The sequence below is a fragment of the Rhinolophus hipposideros genome (assembly GCF_964194185.1).
Source record: "Rhinolophus hipposideros genome assembly, chromosome: 7".
NCBI classification, from domain to species: Eukaryota; Metazoa; Chordata; class Mammalia; order Chiroptera; family Rhinolophidae; genus Rhinolophus; species Rhinolophus hipposideros.
Window position 1 is genome coordinate 72092726 of NC_138053.1, and position 21163 is coordinate 72113888.

The 21163-nt window shown below is 39.1% G+C and overlaps 1 protein-coding gene across 1 annotated transcript; it reads left to right on the forward strand.

Annotated features, from left to right (window-relative positions):
* Nucleotides 1-3138: 3138 nt before the first annotated feature.
* CCL28 (C-C motif chemokine ligand 28) lies at nt 3139-19597 on the forward strand (the record flags this gene model as incomplete). The annotated part of the gene is made up of 3 exons (XM_081054073.1): nt 3139-3202; nt 14105-14231; nt 19208-19597. The coding sequence occupies 3 exons, from the start codon at nt 3139-3141 to the stop codon at nt 19398-19400; spliced, it is 384 nt and encodes a 127-aa protein (XP_080910199.1). The 3' UTR covers nt 19401-19597.
* Nucleotides 19598-21163: the final 1566 nt, after the last annotated feature.

Genomic DNA, 21163 nt, shown 5'->3' on the forward strand with positions numbered 1-21163 from the left:
GAGCCTATCATAAAGTATTTGAAGCCCAGTGTTGACTATGAGACCCCCTTTGGGCTCTGCTCTGCTTCAACAAATCCATTATCTTCAAATCAAAACTCAAATAGCATACAGGTTAAAAGGTGATCATTCTCAACACCAAAAGATTCAGGGAAGCGGTCCATTAAATTGTAAATTCTTCTAGAACATTTAAATGTTTACATGATTTTCAAAATAATCCATCTACATATGAATATTCAAGACAAATCTTCAAGGAAAATTCACTGGCTTAATTTTGTTTTGTGAAAGCTGTTATACCATTTTGAAATCTTCATTCCCCCTAATTCAAACCAGTCATTAGATCAAGACCGTGGATGACATCAGATATTTTCATGACAGTCTGAGGTTTACACTTTACTTCTTTTTAAAGTGAAAACGATTTCATTTTTCCTGGTAGATATATACATATTTGTGTCCTGATATTCTTCACCAGGGACATTTCACAATGGAAAACACAAAACCGTACAGTTTTAGGTGGTCTTCCAAACTGTTTCATTCATTCAATGGCTCTCCCTTCCCACTATCCCTTTAGGCCCTAAAGGCACATATTTTACAGGCTCCTCTTCATTTTGTTTAGGCCCAAGTCCAGATAAAAATATTTAAATAATCAAAGTTGCTCTCATTCCACTCTTTGGAGGATCCTTCCTAGTTAGTTCTGGTCTATTCTATCTAGTGAACTACCTGTCACTCACAGACACACACACCTCATAATTATAGCTTGTACCATGTTCTCTCCAGACAAAAATCCTATCATTCAGTTTTGCTCGTTCAAAACTGGTCAGCCCAGCATTCCTCTCATTCATGTCTTGTTATATGACGATATGGCATAGGTTTTCCAATGGTTTATTGGTTCCTGCTGATGATTGTCAGGTTTGTTTTTGAACACCATGCTGACATAGCGCCCTGACCCAAGGCTGTCATTCTAATGGTTGTCATTTCATGAGTGCAGGCTTTAATGCTTTTAGTTCCACGTGTCATACCAACTGTCTTCCAGTAATTACTGTCCAACCCACCATCTCATTCCAGTGGTCCCCAAGAAGGAGTGGGAAGGAGAGGGAAAATGCTAATAACCTGTGACAACTCTAGGACAATCCCCTAAACTTTTCAAGTCTTTGGATTCTGACCCTTGCTTTCTTCTTGGCAGGTCCATGGTGACATTTCCTAACAGAAGAAATAGGCACACAGTGAAAAGGGAGCTGTCCTGTCAAACAGAGAAGGAAATAAGAGTGCATAAGTAAGCACACAGGGTCTATCTAATCCCAGACTCATCAAAATTGAGTCCAGCCTTCCTGTTGGATTAAAACTCACTCTTCCCCAATAGTCACCCTTCATTTCATCTGAACAGAGGCTTTTTTCTACTGCAGAGAAGCTTTTCTCAGGAAGGACTCTTAGGGAGGGAATTTCAGGCCCAGTGGCAGACCGATGAATGAATGCTTAGGCACATGTTATTTTTGTAAATCAAAGTAGTTTTGTAAATCATAGTAATTTTTAAAATGTGGTGTTACGGAATATAATTTTTATGCCGCTTCCCTGACTCTTCAGAGCACACTGCTTGGTCCAGAGAGGCTGCTGTGGTTGTGGCAGGTGCACACTGTTGACAGTCACCTCCACAAGTTCTCTGAGTTCTATTATAGAGAACTGTGGCAAGGTCCCTTTGATTAGTGGGAAAGTGGAACTGCTGCTCTTTGTGACTGGGTCTTCTCCTTCAGGAGGCCACCATCTTTGCCCTCCATCATGCCCTCCACCCATGGGCCACTCATGCCCTCCAAAGCTACCATTTCTTATTTTATTGCACCTCCAGTTCTTGATAGTAAAATTGGAGCTTGGCAAAGTACCACAACTTGACAGCTGGAGGACAACTCTGACCTCCAGCTCTTCACCTCACAAAGCAGCACTGCCCAATGCAACTAAAATGTAAGTTACATGTGCGATTTAAAATTTCCTGACTAGTCACATGAAAAAAGTAAAAAGAAACAGGTAAAATTAATTTTAAGAATCTATCTTATTCAACTCAATATATTTAAATATCGCTTCAGCATGTAATTAATATGACAATTATTAAGATATTTTATATTTTTTTGTTCTAAGTCTTTGAAATCAGGTGTGTTTTTTCGCACAGCACATCTGAATTTGGACTAGCACATTTCAAATGCTCAAGGGCCACGTGTGGACAAGAGGCTACCTCAAGAGGCAGCGCAGATTGAAAGGAAGCAGAGCAGGACTTGGGAAGATTGTCCCTCCTGATTCCTTACTTACTAAAAAGTTAAGTATGTTTTCTGAGCTTATGCAACCCGTCAGTAGAAAAGGCAAGATTAGAATCCCATTATCCTCACCCTACCCTATAGCTTTATTCACAAAGCTGATTAACAGCAAAGTTGGACTGGACCCTGTACCTCCACAGGCCTGTTCTGGGCTCTCTTTTCTACCAGGCACAGCCTAGAGGGAAGAGGCCACTCTACATATCTTGCCTTTTTCCTAAATAAACTAACTGCTTCACGGGAAACAATTTGGCTGCAAACCAAAACCAGAGTGGGGTCAAATTTTTCCATATCTTTCCTCCAGATAATAATATTTTTATGACTTGTCACCCTTGTCCCCAGAAACTTAATTTCAACAAGCTACTTACAAACTGATTTCTTTATGCAATGGTTCTCATTAGGGGTACCCATCAGAATCACCTATGGAACTTTTTTTCTTTTGGAGCTTTTAAAAAGTTCAAATTAATGGTCTCCTATTCCAAAATTCCGATTTGTAGATTTGTAGGTCCATGGAGGAATTCTTATAGATAGGTAATTTTTTTTTAATGGTTTCCAAGAGATTCTGATGCACACCCCCAATTCACAATGACCTCACCAGCTGCTGCCAGATCAACACTGACGTCGCCTGACCCCCAGATGGTTGAACACAGGTCTGATCTTAAGAAAGAACCTGGTTTCCATGAAAGAAGCTTGAGAAATAGGCACCTCAGCACCTCCCAGGGCGGAGCTTCCTGGTTTACTTTTCCTCTACGCTTTTTCTCTGCAGCCAAGGACACCTTTAGCCTCATTTCCTGATTTTACAGCTTCACCTACAGTGCTGTCTGAGCTGGTGGGGCAGGCGGGAATGCAGCAGACAATATTCACTCTCGTGGCGTTGGCTGCCTGTGTGGCGCTTCACACCTCTGAAGGTGAGTGAGGGCACCTGCTTGCTAAGCCTTCAGTAGACGGAGTGGGGGGGCTGCCTCCCAAGATGGAGCTGGAAGAGGTGAAGGACTGCCAGCAATTTGGAGCAGGAATTCGAGCTCTTCAGGTACGAACTTCTAATTATCTACAAAAGAATGGCATAGGTTTAAATTCCTGATCTCCAAGAAGAATTTTCAGAAAGGCACCTGATTTGTATAGGAATATTAATAATTTGCCACCTGGTAGATGAGGTCCTTCCACACCAGTGCAACTTGGAGCTGCATTTCCTTTTCTGATGACAGCATCTTAGAAAATCCCCAGGTAGAGATTGGAGGAGATATGCTATTATTCATCTGTCTGTCCTCTCCTTCCAACCTGCTAAACTGTCTGGATGCAAGTATGCATATTCCTGGAAGAAAGAGAGACTTGACCTTCTGGGTTAGGGTTTGGTAAGTTGCAACAAGTTTTCCAAACAAAGTCAGCTCTATGGCTACTAAAAACCAAAACTTCAATCTGACCCTAAAAAGGATGCGGGATAAAGGGGACTGAACTATACAAATGATATCAAAGAGAACTTAAATTGTGAGCTGCTATGTAGCATATACATGGGAATGATAACTGCATTTGGATTGGATGTAATCATTTGTACCCTATTTAGAAACCCTTCCTATAGGTACTTTAATACTTGACTGATTTGATTCTTCCATCTTCTTTTCTGAAACTTTACCCTGAGAAGATTATCTAAATCTAGAACAGAGGTGAAATATAAGTTTTGTTTGGTCTGCTCTTTTAAAAATTAAGCCAACATTTAAAACCTGACAGATTGCACATACACATACTCATAAATACACACACACAAAATTAGATTTTAAAGCTTCTCTTGAAAAATCAGATCTGACAACAATGGTTCCCTGTTCCCTGGCAAGAACTGGCTGGAGCAGACAAACCTCTGTCCTTCTCTGAGGTTGGCTGTCATCCTATTAACTGTAGGCATTTGTGTAGGGACCCTAATTTAGTGTACCAGTGCACTGAGCACGGGGAAAATCTGGATAATCTCGTCTTCATTTTATAAATCTATTTTATTATGACAAAGACAAACGTTTTTCATTGTATGTGTTTCTGTAAAATTCTTCGGAAAAATACACCATTGAAATTTTAGGATTCACTTTCACTGTTTCTCACAGGTCTACTTACCAAGGCTTTATTCCTAGTTTTGGCAATGCAAATTTTTTTTTTTTTCTCATCAAGCTTTGAAATAAAGCTTCCTGAACTGTTTCTAGCTGTCCCTATAGCAGCGGCAGCAGCAGTAGCAGCAGCGGAGGCAGCCCTCTGTAGGAGACAAGGGAGGGGGAGAGAAGGGCAGGCGAAAAGGACAAAGGTAATGAGGGAAACCCTACCAGGCCTAAGACCAAGTTTTTCCTGGGAATGAGTCCAGGCAGAGAGGGTGGGACAGCAAAATCCAAGGGTTTGAAAAGGCACAGTTGGTGATAAGAAAGAAAGGTCGCTGAGGAGACCCAACAGTAGCCTTTTGGGTTAATCTCAGGTCTCTTCCTAAGGCAGTTACATTGTCTGAGAAGCCCCAACCCTCCACCATTTAAAAATAAGTGATGTTGCTGGGGTGGCTGGTTAGCTCAGTTGGTTAGAGCTCGGTGCTAATAACACCAAGGTTGCTGGTTCGATCTCCGCATGGGCCGCTGTGAGCTGTGCCCTCCTTAAAAAAAAAAAAAAAAAAAGAAGAAAAAAAAAAGTGACGTTAGGTTAAAATACATAAGAGTCGGCCTCAGAACTGTCGTGGAACTGAATGGGGTAACCCCATTGCTTTGCGTAGCAAACTTCCATTCAAGTGTCTGTGTCTCAGGTGCCCTATGGGAGTCTCTAAAGGATTCAGGCTGGATGGGATGGGGTGGGGAGGGGGAGGAGGGAGAGTGGGAGGGAGGTAAGGAATACTGAGCACTACAAGGAAGCAGGTATCTAGTGGCCTTGGCAATTGTTGCAGGCTGGGGGAGGGAATAAGGAAGTGGCCTGTGCCAGTTTGGGACTTTGGGAAATACATTTTGTTCTTCTAGGCATTAACTGTCAATTACCTGAATGGCTGACTTGATGTGATGGCTGAGTAGTTGGCATTCCGAAAGTATTCTGCATAAATCAGGAAGCAGCTGACTTACCCATAATTAAAAGCTTTGGATTCTACCCAAAGATAGGGTTTGGCACACCCCACATCTGCTGACGTGGTTCCCAGAACTCAATCCTGATCCATAAAAATGTCTATTATCCACTCTCGGTGGCCCTGAGCCAGATTGTGTAAAGCCACACTCTAGGGCTTTGTGGGACTGGCTGTTTTTATTATACACTAAGACTAAGTTCCACTGTGTCCAGCACGTGCACATCAGGGGGGTTTGCTTCACTGAGTCCCAAATTGGCTTCCTTCTGACTGACAGTCGACTTTCTCAGAGTAGAATGGTTCCTTATTACACCAGTAGTGGCTAGTGACTCGTTTCATTCTTAAGGAAAACTATCTTTTGTTTGTTTTAATTAAAAGAGACTCACTAGGGAGGGTTACCAAGAATATATATTTGTGCTTTAAAGTTGTTCTGCACAGTTGGGGCTCTCCATGTCACCAGAAGTGGTCCCTGGGAGACCAGACATGATGTGCCTGGGAATCTGCCCTTCAGTTTCTCTCCAGGCGTGCCCTTTAGTTAAAACAGTACATCCCGTGTGCCTCAATACCATTGTTATATGAAGTGTCTAGGTTTTGGTTCAAAAACCCAGTCATCATATTTATAATGTAGTTTAGAGTTTTATAAATATCCTTTTCTATGTCTAAAGAAGCAGCGTGATATAATTGCAATCGTCTCAAATTTGAATCATATGTGGGTTTTTTTAAAGGAAAACATTCTTTATATTCTCAGTAATGACTTTTAAATTATTTTGCTATATTACTTGATGTATAAACACAAAATCAGGTATAAACTGCTTGTGTATATATCTCTTCTGCAATTATAAAACCAAAATAAATCTCAGATTTAAATAAAAACACAACTACAAAGCAAAAAAGACTTCAGTGTAACATTAACTTAATGTAATAGCTACTGGTTGGCCAAAACTAAAATCACCATTTCAAACATGAATGCAACACTGATTCTTGAGGTGCAGGTTTTGAGTGTTGTGTGCATATACTACTATGTTCAGAATGAGAAGTATTTTTCCCCCCACCACTTTTTTCTGTTTGAACCACAGTGAAATAATTTGGCCCTCCTTTGGCATGAATGCATTATGAAATTCTACTCTGTTATTTTCTGATTGGCCTGGGACAATTAAGGTAGAATCTAACTTGGTAACAACTAGCATAAACATAAGAAAAATTCAAATGTCTGGAAAGTGTTCTTTTAAGATGGTCTTCAAAAGAAGCTCCAGAACATAATCTATTTAAAGATTATCATTGAAATGACGTGCTAAAATTTAAGAACTGTTTGAAGAACTCCTGAACCCTAGAACAACACATCTGTGGGCTACCTCTGAGCGTAATTTTAAATTAAAATTACCAAAAAGTCACAAATTAAAAGAATTTAATTCCTAAAAATACAATAATTATAAAGGTAACAAATACTAAGTATAAAATTTTTAAATGTAAAGTATAGAGTTAAAAGAAATGAACATCCCCCTGCTCCATTCCTTTAATCTCTCTCCCTGCTCTAGAGGTAATAACCCTTCTGATTCTATGTATCCTTCTAGAATTTTCTCTATGCATTTATAAGTATGCAGGCACAGACATTTATGGCAAATCACCCGTTCCACTTACTACTGTAAACAACAATGATAACAACACAGAACCAACAGAATTAATAGCAATAATACTATAATTAATAAGACAAATAGTAATGCTTTTAATGAGATACTAATACCATCATTAAAATATTAAACATAATGGACAAATGATTTCATATTTGTCCATTGACTCCTAATTACCTTAAGGTACAGGAATGGTATGTTTCTTAAAAGCACTGTGTAATTTTAGAACACTTGTGACATGAGACCTTGACCAAAAACTGATAATCTTGTTTCCTTTAGAAAAATAAAGAAAAAGAAAAAACATTTTAATGGAACTAAAAGCTTTAAAACAAGATAAAATGAAACATATAGAATTACAACAGAATTTAGTTCAGCTCAAGAGACATTTATTTAGCACTAATGCCAGGTACTGTCTGTGGTGTGGGTAGAAAGATATCCTGAGGGAGCTCACAGACAAAAGACAGAGTCATATAAACACTTAAGTTTATATATGGTAAAGACAGGAAAGCACAGGGTGCTTTATGTGCAGATTTACAGATTTATGTGCAGAATGGCCAAGACTAAGAGACAGGAGGCAACTGGGAGGCTCAGTAGACCAGGAGCCAATTAATGAGGTCTTGAACTTGGGCAATGAACTTGAATTTGAGTAGCACGGATGAAAAGGGAGAGACAAATCTGAAAAATGTCAAGGGAGTAAATCTTACAGAAATTTGTGATTGGCTGTGGGGAGTGCAGGAGGATGGAATGACACCTGGGTTTTTGGCTTGGGTAACTAAATGATAGTTAAATTAGATGAGAAAAGGAGTAAATTTAAAGCAGCAGGAGATGATGCCTTCAGTTGGGTATTTATTGAGTTAGGGGTGCCTGTGGGACATCCAAGTGCATGTTCAACAGCAGTTGGATATATGTCAGGATATTGGGTTAGAGGTTAAAGTAGACAAAGATATTTTGAAGTTACTGACATAGGTAGTAATGTAAAACAGAGAAGATGTAGATGGAAAGAAAAGAGCGGAAGGTCAAGAATGGAACTTTGAGGAATGCTAACCAGTGAGGAAAGGACTAAGGAGGAGTTCAAGAGGCAGAGAAGATAATTTCTCAGTATTAGGAGAATCAGGAGAGATTAGTGTCTTATAAACCAGGGATATGGAATTTTTTTAGGAAGGAATGGGTAACAATGTCACAATCGGTAGTCAGGTCTTGAAAAGTAATGTTAGAAAAATATCTGTTATGGTAGACAGCCTGAGGGCAGCTAGAGTGACTTACTAATGTTTGTATACAATACTTAGTGCCTGGAACAATGCCTGACACAGGTACGTGCTCAGTAAGCGTTTATGGAATTTTATTGATGTGACAGTCACTTTCATTAGTAAAATAATACACTTACTCAAAAACATTTGTGTGAGATAGTATTGATATTTTCCCAAGGACTTTTTTTTTTTACCTAACCCAGCCTAAATTTTCAGTAAGTAAGTAAGTAAGTAAGTAAATAAATAAATAAATAAATAAAAATAAAGGAAATGTAGAAAACTTAATCCAATAGAAGGAAAGGGGGAGGGGAAAGCAGAGAAAAAGGATGATTTAAAAAAAAAATAACACACCACAAAATAAGGTGGATACATTTAACCAAAAATATAGTGTTGCACATTTAATATCAGAAAAATAGAATTTAAGCAGAAAGCTGCAATAGGACTAGAGGAATCTTATTTAATAGGAAGGATAAAAAAAGTTTAAGTTCACCAAGAAGGTACATCCAGGGAGCTGAGTACAGGGTGAGGCAAGTGAGGTGATTTGGTGAGTTGTGCAGATGCAGGGTCAGATGTTGTTTTTATTTAAACTTGTGATGTTTTATTCATCAAAGATTTCATGCATTAATTTTTATTTTAAAATATATTACATTAAAACGTGATTTGTCTTTGATCACCGGGTTTGGAGCGCCCCTTTAAATTTTGCACCCAAGGCTGGTACCTCACTCCACTCCCAGCTGTGGACCAGCAGATCTGTGTGCATCTGAAAATATAATCCCAAGCAATATATTGCAAAGGTGGACAGAATCACAAGAAAAATAATCTGACATAATCCCAACAATAGTGTAAGATCTTTAACATACTGACATCAAACAGAGCGAATCAGAAACCTGAGGGACGGGAAGGCCTGACATCTATCTGTAGCTTAAAAAGCCCTCCCAAGGATTCTGACGCACGTTCAAGTCTGAAAACCACTGCCCTGGAGATATTCTTACACAAGCCTCAAGGAGGCATAGAAGAGCAAGGAACACATAGCCCAATCGTTTAAAAAAGTGCCAGACTGTCTGCATTCCAATTTTCGCCCAACCATTTCTTAGCCCTTTGATCTGGGGAAAGTCAGGTAACTTTTCTCTATAGGAGCTACCCACCTATGCAGTGTAGATAATATAGTACCTTCTGCATATCGTTGCTGTGAAGGAATTATTTCACATGGGACAGTTACATTAGTGCGTGGCACAGAGTAAGCACTCAATAAATGTAATTCTTCTTACCATTAGGATGTTCATTACAGCCTTCCTTGTAATAGTAAAGTATTGGTAAAAGATTTCTTAAAAATAAGACTGGAAGCAAACATGAAAAAAAGATTAAATTTAATAAAATGTGGGTGGTGGGTATATGGGGGGTTTTATTATTCTTGCTACTTTTTTCCTGTATTGAGATATTTCACAAGCAAAGAATAGTAATGAAGTCATCAATTATCTATTCACATTCAGATTTCCACAGAGAGCATTAGTTTGCTTAAATCATCATGTCTTATTTAAATATGTTTCTACAGAAAGAGGTTACTGAATTTGTGTTCTTTTCATAAAATACAAGGTCCCAACATACTTTTCATGCCTTCCTCTTACAACTTGCACTCAATAATTCTATAATTTCAACCAAATTTGCATATTTTCTATCTTTTTCCACTTTTTTATTTTTATCTTTTTCCACTTTTGTATCTTTACAACCATTTTCTCCTCTACATTTACTGTCCTTTTAAAATCCTATCCATCTTTCAAGTCTCCAGGTCAAATACCACTCCTTTATAAAGATGTGTCTGAATTTCTGTTATAATTTATCTCTTCTGCCACTCAAAGTTCCAGATACTCATTCTATTTATCACATAGCAATTGCCACATTCTGCCTTATGTTAGATATGTTTTCCCCTATTTTATGTCACACTTCTACACAAGAGTAAACCATCCTTCATAATGGAGGAATGATTGATACCGTCTCAAAAAACATTTGACCAATGATTCAAACATTAACTTCAATTCACTGAATACACACATCAGATGTTACACATGGAAACTGCATGGTCTGGACTTCACTGGCTGGTGAATAGAAATTGTGAGGTTTTGAGTCGCCCCCACTCTGTCTTGCCTCACAGTCATTACAGATTTTTTACTAGGGTCCCCCAATTCAAAAATTCTTGAGAGTTCTCAAATTGTGAGTCCTAGAGAAAAGTGCTTTCCCTCCCAGTGTCTGGGTGAAAGTGGTCTCATAGGACAGGGAGGCTGTCCCTACCTGCAGCTTTCCGGTGCTTCTGCTGGGCAGCTGCTATTGACCCTCTCTCTGTCCTCTCATGGTCGCCTCCTGCCTCCTTTGCCCAGCAGTTGCTGCTCTCATAAATCATCTTTTCAAGGAGAGTACCCCGCTGTTGGACTGACACAAAGCAAAGAATGCCCTTTCCAAAGCAAAGGGGCATCTCTGGCAAAATTGAGGAGGAGGCTAGGAATGAAGTAGAAAAAGCTTTACAATAAACCTCAGATCCTTGTTTGTTTATAGCTCTGGGCCCTCTTGCTTTATCAAGTCAATTCTGCAAGAATTATTTCTATTTGCAATAATTTTCACATCTATCTCTCCAGGGAACCCCTACTCCATCAGATAGGTCTATATGTGAACTCCTGTTTTGGAATAAAAACAGGTTCTTTCCCTTGGGGTTCCTGGCCTTATGCAGTGGTGGCACCAGGGTGGTCTTTGGGGAAGGCTTAGTTTCCCTAATTTCTTGTCAGCTTGATTTCACAAACAAGTAAACGTATCATATGAATAAAAAACTGGTAAATGCAGAAGAACTGTCACCTAACCCCTGTTTTCAACCTTATGGCTACCCCTAAATCTCCTATATGGAAATCAGAGGAAGTTGCTGACAGTTCCTTAAAAATGGAAATATTCTGACTGGAGGCTGCATAAGAAAACCACTAGGCGGCGATATTATCTAAAAAAATCTCACCATCGCCCCAGTCCAAACCACCTAGCATTCATTCTTCATTGTCTAGCTCCTCCTGCACTCTTCCAATGATTCTACCTTTTCCCGCCTTTTATATTTCCGGCTCCCTCACAAGGGCACCAGTTACATCTGCCAACATGTAATAAATTCTGGCCTGCCTCGCCTTTTTGTGGTTGATCTGATTTAGGTCAAGTAATCTCTAAGTGAGCCCATCCTACCTTTATATTTGAGAAATATGTATCAGTTTACTGAGTACATACAAGTCCTGGGTGTCTTTCTGGCTTAAATCTATTTCTTGAATTTATGTCAGCTCTCAGATAACTCAAATTCCTAAACACATAGGTTTGCCTATAACTCTTAATTCCCACAATGCTTCTCAAAGTCCATTTCCTATTTTATAGTTGCCTGGATCACAACTAATAGCAGTGGTCTGAAAGATGACGTAACTCTTCATCTTTCTACCTCCAGGCTCTAGCATAGTAATTCACGCATAAGAAGTCATAGATATAAGTCTAGATAGTGATTCACTCTATAAGAATTCACATAATTATTCTTATATAGTAAGATGGGTGGATGGATGGATGGATGGATACATGAATAAACCCCAAATCTCTTGGGAAATATTACAATACTTTGACTTGGAGAATAGGCAGCACGGCATAGCTAAAGAAAAAAACAATTCATTTTAGGTAATAAATGTATTAATAAATGTAAGGGCAACCAGTGTTCTGTTCTCCTATAGCACTTTTTTAAAAATTGAAATATAATTCACATACCATAAAATTCACTATTTTAAAGTGTACAATTTAGTGGTTTTTAGTATATTCACAGAATTGTACAACCATCACCACTATTTAATTCCAGCACATTTTATCACCCCCGAAAGAGACTCTACCTGTTAGTAGTCACTCCTCTTTCCTCCCACCCCAGCCCCTGGTAACCACTAATCTACTTTCTGTCTCTGGATTTGTCTATTCTGGACATTTCATATAAACAAAATCATACAAAATGTGGCCTTTTGAATCTGGTCTCTTTCACTTTATAATCCCATCACACTTTGAGCATGTCTCTGTTAACACTTATTTTTCTGTGTTGTGATTATTTGTTTACCTAATGGACTAGTAAACATCACAAGGATGAAAACTATGCCTTGATTATTTCAGCATTTCTAATACAGAGTTTAGGGCCTGGCACAGAGTGGACACTCAATGCATGTTTGCTGAATGAAAGATTCTTTCCTTATTCTAGTGAATCTGGTTGGGTGGTATTTGAGCGGGCCCTCTACACACTCCTCATATGCAGAACAAAATGAAAAGCCCCTACTGGGTCTAGATTGAGAGGAAAGAGGACATGAAATAGTTTCCACTGGGAATGGTAAACATGTACTTCATTTGGGCTGCTGCGGACTTACAGGGCAGCTAAATTATAACGGAACTGCAGATGAGCACGTTCTATCACTTGTGTGCGTATATTTCAACTGCATTTATTAATTTAAATGCATGCTTTAGAAGTTACTAAAGACATACATTTTTGTAAATGAGTCTATGTAAATATATAATTAATGTATACTTGGAGATTATATGTATATTCTAATTTCCCGAGAGTGAAAAATACATACTGGACTGAAGCTAGGTTGCCATTTATTTATTTATTTATTTATTTATTTATTTATTTATTTATTTATTCAGCCTAGATTCTGTTACAGATGGAGCAGCGCTGAGCTATTTAGGACAAGTGGGACAGCAGAGGAGGGCGAAAGTCTTTCTTTCTGGAGGGAAGAACTCTAGTGAATTTTACACAGATCCTCCATGAGGCTCTGGAACTAAGGTCACAGCATTTCCCCCAGGCCTTGGACAAGACTTGCAGTCAGTGCAGAGCTTCCTTCTTGACAAGACTTGCCCTGGTCTAAGATGCCAGGTTCCATGTGTCTCACTCAGATTCTGTGAGCTAAACAACCCAAACAAGCATTCCATTCTCTTCTAGACCAGAGGGCAGGACATATTCCAGGCCCCGTCTCAGTTAGGTGAATTCTGACTCCTTCTTTAAAACTTAGTCCAAACTTCATGTCCTTTGATACCTAGTGACTTTCCCACCTGGAGTTCTCTAATCTGTGTTTCTAGAAGACTTGCTTTGGATCTTCACAGCAATGGAAGTTTTAAAAAATTGTGTTATTTGTCAGTTGAAAATTTGTCCCCTTTCCAGAAGTAGTTTTTGCTTATAAATTTGGACATACATATTTCCATATCTTTTCCTCTTTGTATATGGTGTACATTCTATTTTTATATAAAAACAGGGTCATTTATAGTTCTTGTACTGAAACTTGCTTTTCTCACTTAACAATAAATTATGGAATTCGTATACAGAGGGTGCCAAAAAATGTATGCGTATACACATTTTAAGAAAGGAAAAAAACATTATAATTATAATACTCATATATATACCGATAATAAAAGATGAATACAAATCATGTGTATGCATTTTTTTGGCGGCCCCAGTATGTTAGTGTATATATACCTACTTCATCCTTTATTCCATTTAGATGTACCATTATTTATTTCACTCTTTTCTGAACTGTGTCAACCTCATTTCATCTTTCATCAAGTCAGTCTGCAACCCCACTAACATTGTTGTCTGGAGCATTTCTTCATCACTTCCATTGTTTTGTGCCTTTGCCTGTACTTAATTTTATCTTCCCCCAATACAGTTTAAGTTCTGGAAGGCAGAGAGACAGTGCTGCCCGAGTCTGCATGCACAAAGCCCTCGGTACAGGGTTACCCCTTGCTCAAGTGGATTAACATTGTTCTTTCAGAGCCTTTAGGATGCGAGCCCAGCCATTGTTCTATAAACTGTCATTTAACATTTTCTTTCTTTTCTTCTTTTAGCCATACTTCCCATTGCCTCCAGCTGTTGCACCGAGGTTTCACATCATATTTCCAGAAGGCTTCTGGAAAGAGTGACTGTATGTCGCATTCAGAGAGCTGATGGGGATTGTGACTTGGCTGCTGTCATGTGAGTGCTCTTCAGCAGCAAGGTCTAAACTGCACAGCAATCATTTCTCAGCCAATCGACAATAGGTTAGGGAGGCTTTGCCTGATACACAACACACAGATAATCATTGAAACAAGGGAGGGGAGAGTCAATATTTCGCCTTTCTGCCCCAGGCTCCCAGGAGTGAACCCACAGTCCCCCTGTACTAGGATGTCCAGAGCCCTACACTAGCCCTCCCGTCCCCTCACTGCAGTGCTCTGATTACGGCTAAATGCCTTCAGTCACTGAGCAATGCATACAACTTTCCTAAGCAAAACAAGGGACGTTCTGAGTGAAAAAAAAAACCAACAAAAAGTGACTCTGTTCTATTTTCATGTGTTTAACTGTAACTTTTTCCAGGCAAGTATGTGGGTTGCTATTTTTTTTGCTCTCAGAATTCATCAGGAGTGTATATAAGGTTCAAACAGAAGTGTAGAGCTGTCGTCCCTGTCACACGTGCTACATATAATAAGGCACAAACATCCTTCTTTGCTATTGATGCTGGGCTGTTGGCGCATAGTAGACCCTCTTACCCCTCCTACCCCTATCCCTGGCTCAGTTATTAAAAACTTTAGACTTATATATACTTAACATCTCCGTAGAGATTTTAAAATCTGACATACATTGGTATTTAGCAAAGCCGGATGCTGACAACAATGCTGTGGGGAAGGCATAAGTTACCTCCATGTCACACAAAAGAAAGATGTGACTGATGAGACTACGAAGTTCACCTGGTGACATACAGCTAGTGAATGGCAGAAATGGGATGTGAACCCAGGTCTCTTCGTTCAGAGCACTATGTACTTCCAAGGTCTCTCAAAGGGGATGATGGGACTAACCATAAGATGCTTTCCTAAAATGCCATTGCGTTCAGCATCTTCAAATCATAATGACAGCATATCAAGCATTTCCCTGACACCACTTATGGTTCCAGGTGATACTACCAAGCCATTTGGTGTTCCCTTCTTTGGGCTACAAATAGTCCCATTGCTTATGCCTGAGTTCCCGAGTCACTGGGAAACCTCCTTATTTATTCAATGAATTCAACAAATATTTATCGATTAGCAATTCTGTACTAAACACTATTCTACATGCTGGGGATGCAGCAGTGACAAAATAGACTCTGCCCTCCTAGAGTCTCCAGGAGATTATCCAGGTGGGTCCTGCAGCCCATTCTCTGAGATTTAAGATACATTTTTCCCCGTCAGAGGGATCCATCCATTATCCAACTTTGAGAAACACTGTTCCAAGGCAAGGTTCTAGAAGATCAGAGGAAGAGTTTGTAAGGTGTTCACTGATAGATTTCCTTCAGGACAGAGGGACTGTGATGTCCCTGAAATTTGTGCGTCCGAATGTGTGAACATTTTTCTGGGGAGAAGGTCCACAGATTTTATAAGACCTTCAAAAAGACCTCAGATCTAAACAAGTTTTAAAATTACACTTGGGGTTAGATGTGTGGAGTAAAGCAATTCCTGGCCCAAACTTGTACAAAGCATGAGTGTTTATGTGAGAGAAGGGAGAGGGCTGAAAACTCTCTCAGCAACTCCTTAGTTCATGTCACCATACTGGATCCATTGGCTCAGGTGGTTTCGTCACTGGGAACCAATGTGTTCTATGACAATCCAGGGGATACTTACTAATGAGGTACCTTCTGAGGGGTGCTTCAAGGTCCCAATTTCTTCGAAAAACTCTCTTAGTAAATGTCTGGCCATAATTCTATCATTTTTTACTTAATCTTAATAACTAGTGCCGGTAGTAGTTGGAGAGTGAAAATTTATAGGCAGTTCATGGGTAACCAGTGCTCTGGAAAATTAGAAACATTTGGATATTTGACTCATTTGGATATTTGGCTGAACAAAATTTGCCTGAGGCTGTTCTGGCTACTCTCAGTAACACCAAATTTTCAACTTTCAGTTCCTTTCACCTTGTTGGCACATGTCACCCCAGACTGAAGTAGTCTTCAGAGTTTGTAAGAGCTCCGATGGGACTCCCAGGAAAGCATGGGGAAAGAACTGTGGGAAGTTTCTCTGTGTATGTAACAGTAGAAGACAGACGATGGGGAATATCAGGGGATGCTGTTACAGGAGTTTGCTAACAGGAGTTTCAGAGAAGTTTCTTTGGGATAAGCAGGCGCCAGATAGAGAGCTATAGGTATACGAACAGAAATGATATAAGTCCTCACTTTGATAAGGGAAAATACGATCAACACCATGAGTTGTCATTTTAATAAGGACTCAGTTTTAATTAAAGGGAAACTATGAAGACAACCACTCGGATCTAAAAATACATACTTTATTTGAGTACAAGTTTGTAAATTGACCTCTTTGTGCTGATAAGACAGCTAAAAATTTAGAGAAGTTATGACCTGGTCTCAAATAAGATGAAATTTGACTATATAGCACTTTTAAATCATAAATTACAGATCTTCCCTGTTGTGTTCCCTGACAGTCAATATAAATAGATAAAAGTTCTTTTGATTTGCTACAGAACACGTCTTTATCCCTTAACTTTCACTATGCATTAAGAATTCAAGGTTTGCAACAAGTGTTTTACATGCAGAAAACACTACAAGTGTTGAAAATATAATTCCCAAATAGCATCTGTTATTTTCACAACTACTAAATATAAATTACAGAGAATTCACTGGATTTCTTTTCTTTTTCTGCCTAGAAATAAGTCCTTTGTTTCACACCCCATAAATGATCGTTGTAATTTTTGATGTCTGAGATTGTTTAAACAGCAATTTGCTTGTTTAAACCCCTCTACAGTGACTTTATTAGAGAACTTTGGGCTGTTTCTAAACATACATACAGTGCAAAGTTGTTTGTCTTGGGCAGAGGGCTGAGGTTTCTTGAATCAGATCTGTTAGGAAGAAAATTTGGGGTTATTACATGAAGTTATCTGGCAGGCTTGAGTATATTTTCCAAAGGGGTTGTTAAGGGCTGTAGTGCTTAGAGAAACAGGTAAAGAAATAAAGTCTAGGTAACAATTATAGGTACAATCTTTACAGCAAGACCACCCTTTTAGGTCCATTGGATTAATTACTCTCTTGTAAAAGAATTAGGAGATCAGCCTTATGGTTTCTTAGCATCAAACTCTCCACCTAGAAATTCACAACAGGATGGGTCAGTGTCCATCAGAATACTACGGAGTTGGGGACAGGGCAGGGAGCATGGAATAGGCTATATCCCAGCCCAACGTTACATCATCTCTTTTTATCCTGATGGAATACACGAGAGATACAAGTGGAGGTTTAAGTAGTCTTTAGACATTAGGATTTTAAAACATTGTATCTTGGATTTGGTAGCTGTGTTCTGGTAGCTGGTTTTCCCCCTAATTTTACATTGAGAGGTTGAGTCACACTGTGTAGGCCTTTGAAAAGGGTCCCCCACGGTAGTTGTGGCCTGTTGTCATGTGGTTCTCCACCTCCCTGGGTCCTCTGTCTGTATTCGTCCCATATCTAGGTTGCCCTTCAGTCTGAGGGCCAGGGCCCCTCCCAGCATCTCCTCACTTCTCAAGAAATAATGGAGTTGAGTCCTAGTTCTCTCCTCTGTCACTTCTGGGCTTATTTGGATTTCAGTGGAGTCTTTCTCCATGGATGTCTGCTCAGGTTGTTGCTGACACCACAGGGACGGAGATCGTTTCAGCTCTTTGGCAAGGGTAGGAGCGTCAACACTTTTTTGTTTTTTCCTCCATATTGCTACAGCCAAGTTTTCTCCTGTCATAACTAAAGGCACACCAATTGGCCATAGGAGAAATAGCTTTTGTTTTGAAGACCTCTCAATCTAATACAGTTAGAGAATGTATTGTTCTCCTGTTGCGATGCCTTACTTTTTTCAAACTAATATGCCTACATTCTGGCTTTATTATGCTTAAGCTCATTCAAATCTTTCCCAACTTTTCCTCCCACATTAACAGATGATTCTTTTTGGGAAAACAGTTCCCATATTAGTTGATTCCTTTTGGGAAAACAGGATCAAGGGTCTCAATTTATCCAGACGTAGCAATATTGTATGCATAGAGCCAGCAGGCCCATATGACATTTAATAAAACTGGTGGGACCTGATGGGGATATTAAGTCATAATATCTTTTGTAACAAAAAAAAATTCTTCTAGTTGCTAGAAATTGTGAATGGTGCTCTAGGAATCTCCCACTCCCAATGTCAAATTTTCATACAGAAAAATGAAAACAAATTCTGAGATGTGGTATAGATCTATATTATATGAAAATGTTAACAAAGGCCTAGAATGTTTTAGTTTCATTGAAAAGAAAACCAAACTGTCCTTATTTTGAACAATTTTCACTTCATATCTACAACTAATTACTGAATTCCTAATGTGAACAGGCCTTTCCAAGACTGTCCTTATTTTGAACAATTTTCACTTCATATCTACAACTAATTACTGAATTCCTAATGTGAACAGGCCTTTCCAAGACACTTCCAGACAACAGCATCATGCCACAGTGAAAGGAGAGACAGACAAGTACTCAAATAAAAGACAAGTAAACTAAGTGCCAGAAGAGAGATAACCAGTGCCATGGAAACTCAAAGGAAAAAAGAGGGCACTGAGCGGAGAGAATCTAGAAAAACCTTACTGAGGAGGATATGAGTGAGATGGGCAGAGAGAAATGAATTGATTTTGTTGGGTGAAGCTTGGGGTCCAGAAATAGAATTGTTTTCTCTTGGTTTCCCCCTTCACCCCCTCCTCCCCACTCTCCCTTGCTCCCTTCCTCCTTCTCCCCTTTCCTCCAATTCCTTCTTCTTTTAATACTTTCTGCTGATATCTGAGGAACCAAAGGCAGCAGTGTAGTCAAGTTAAGAATCAACCTTGTGGTACTGAGTTTTAGGATTCCGGCTCTAAGAATACAGTGTGTCTAAAGGTGGGAACTCCCTGTAAGTAACTAAGTTTTTACTTGTACTTTTTATCAGTGATCTTTTTTCTTCCCTTTTTGGCAGCCTTCATGTCAAGCGCAGAAGAATCTGTGCCAGCCCGCACAGTCATATTATTAAGCAGTGGATGAAAAAACAAGCGGCCAAGAAAAATGTTAAAGGCAACATTTGTCATAAGAAGAAACACCATGGCAAGAGGAACAGTAAAGGGACACATCAGAGGGGCCATAAAATACATAGCCATAAAACTCCTTATTAGAGAATGTACAAATGAACCTATAAAGATGATTCCTGAAGTGAACTTGGCCATGGTTGGTTATAAATTTCTCATGTGAATGTTCCTTCTTGGGAGTTAAGATGTCAAAGCAAAGTAATATTTTTTAAAAGGAACAAGTATACAGTATGCAAATGTAGCCAATAACATCCTCAACTGAAAAATGAAATGAAAAGATAATACTTATCTTCATATAATATTGTAAAAGCAGCATCCAGATACAATTTCTTCAACTTTTTTATTACGAAGTTTTCCAAACCTACAGAGAAGTTGAAAGAATGGTACAATGAACGCCTGTATACCTGTCACATGGATTAATCATTGTTAATATTTTCCCACATTCATTTTCTTCCTCTCCTCTTTTTGCATATGTATATAAAACATTAGGTATCTATATCTATCTATCTATCTATCTATCTATCTATCTATCTATCTATCTATCTATCTATCTATCTATCTATCATCTTTGCTAAGCCATTTGAAAATAAGTTCATGATACTTCACTCCTAATTTTTTTTTTTTTACTGTTACAACGTGGCATCCTTCAAGAATAAAGACATTTTCTATATAACCGCATTATCAGTTTTATATCTAAAGAACTTCATATCTCCCCTATTTCCAGAGTATTTAACATAGTTTTTTTCAATCAGTCCAGGTTAATATATTGCAATTAATTGTTATATTTATTTAGTATCTTTTAATCTAAGAAAGTCCTTCTGACTTTTTTTCCCTTTTCTTTCTTCTCATGGCATAGACTTTAAAAAGAATCAAAGCCAGAATCTGTTTCACATTTTGGGTGTGTCTGTTTCCTCATGATCACATCCAGATTAACATTTTTGGTAAGAATACTTCCTGTGGGAATTTTTATGTTTCTTACTGCATTATTTAGTGTTTGTGAACATTGGAGTTTAATTTCTACATTGAAAAGTTTTAGCTGGATATCACTTTAAAACACCTAGTTTGAATAACCACTGTTGTTTGGCTTGATAAATTCTGATGTTGAAAAAATAATGCTTTGCTCCAGGAGCCATCGGCCTCCACCCCACACAGTTCTTGAAGCTTTAGGGAGAGGTCTGGAGTTGGATATCATGTGGGATGATTTTCTACTCTCCCTAAATAAGGAATGTAAATCTTTAATCTCCTAACCCACCTTTCCCACACCTTGTGGGTTGATGTCCATTGTGTTGCTCCTCTGTTGGTCTCCTTGTTGTCTACAGAAGCTTCGAGATGTAGAGCAAGACTTGGTTTTCATACACAGCCATTAGATGGCAGGAGCCCAGGGACCCTTTGCCAGGTATCAGGTGTCCTGCGCCTCCCTCCTGACCAGTGCAGGGTAGCAGTGCTGCCAGGATGACGTGGAGGTGATAATGGGACACGTGGAGATGCTGAGCCTGATGTAGGTTAAAATAGCACCAAGTTTGTTTAACACACTGCTTATTGACACTAATTTAGCATGTGGTTTATTCATTCTCACCAATAATCCAGTGAGCTTCGTATTGATATTTCCACTTTTCGGATGAGGAAACCTGAGGCTCATAGACATTAAATGATTCGCCCAAGGTCACACAGTAAGTGACAGAGATAAGCCTGTACCCAGGTCTCTAGACTTCCTCTTCTTCCCCCCCTCCCCGCCCTTCTTCCACATCCCCTGCCCCACACACACTCTGGTTCAAGCTGTTGTTTCTCAGTCTAGTTGTGTAGGACACAGCTCCCTGGCCCATGCTGGTACTATGAGCCTTGCACCCCCC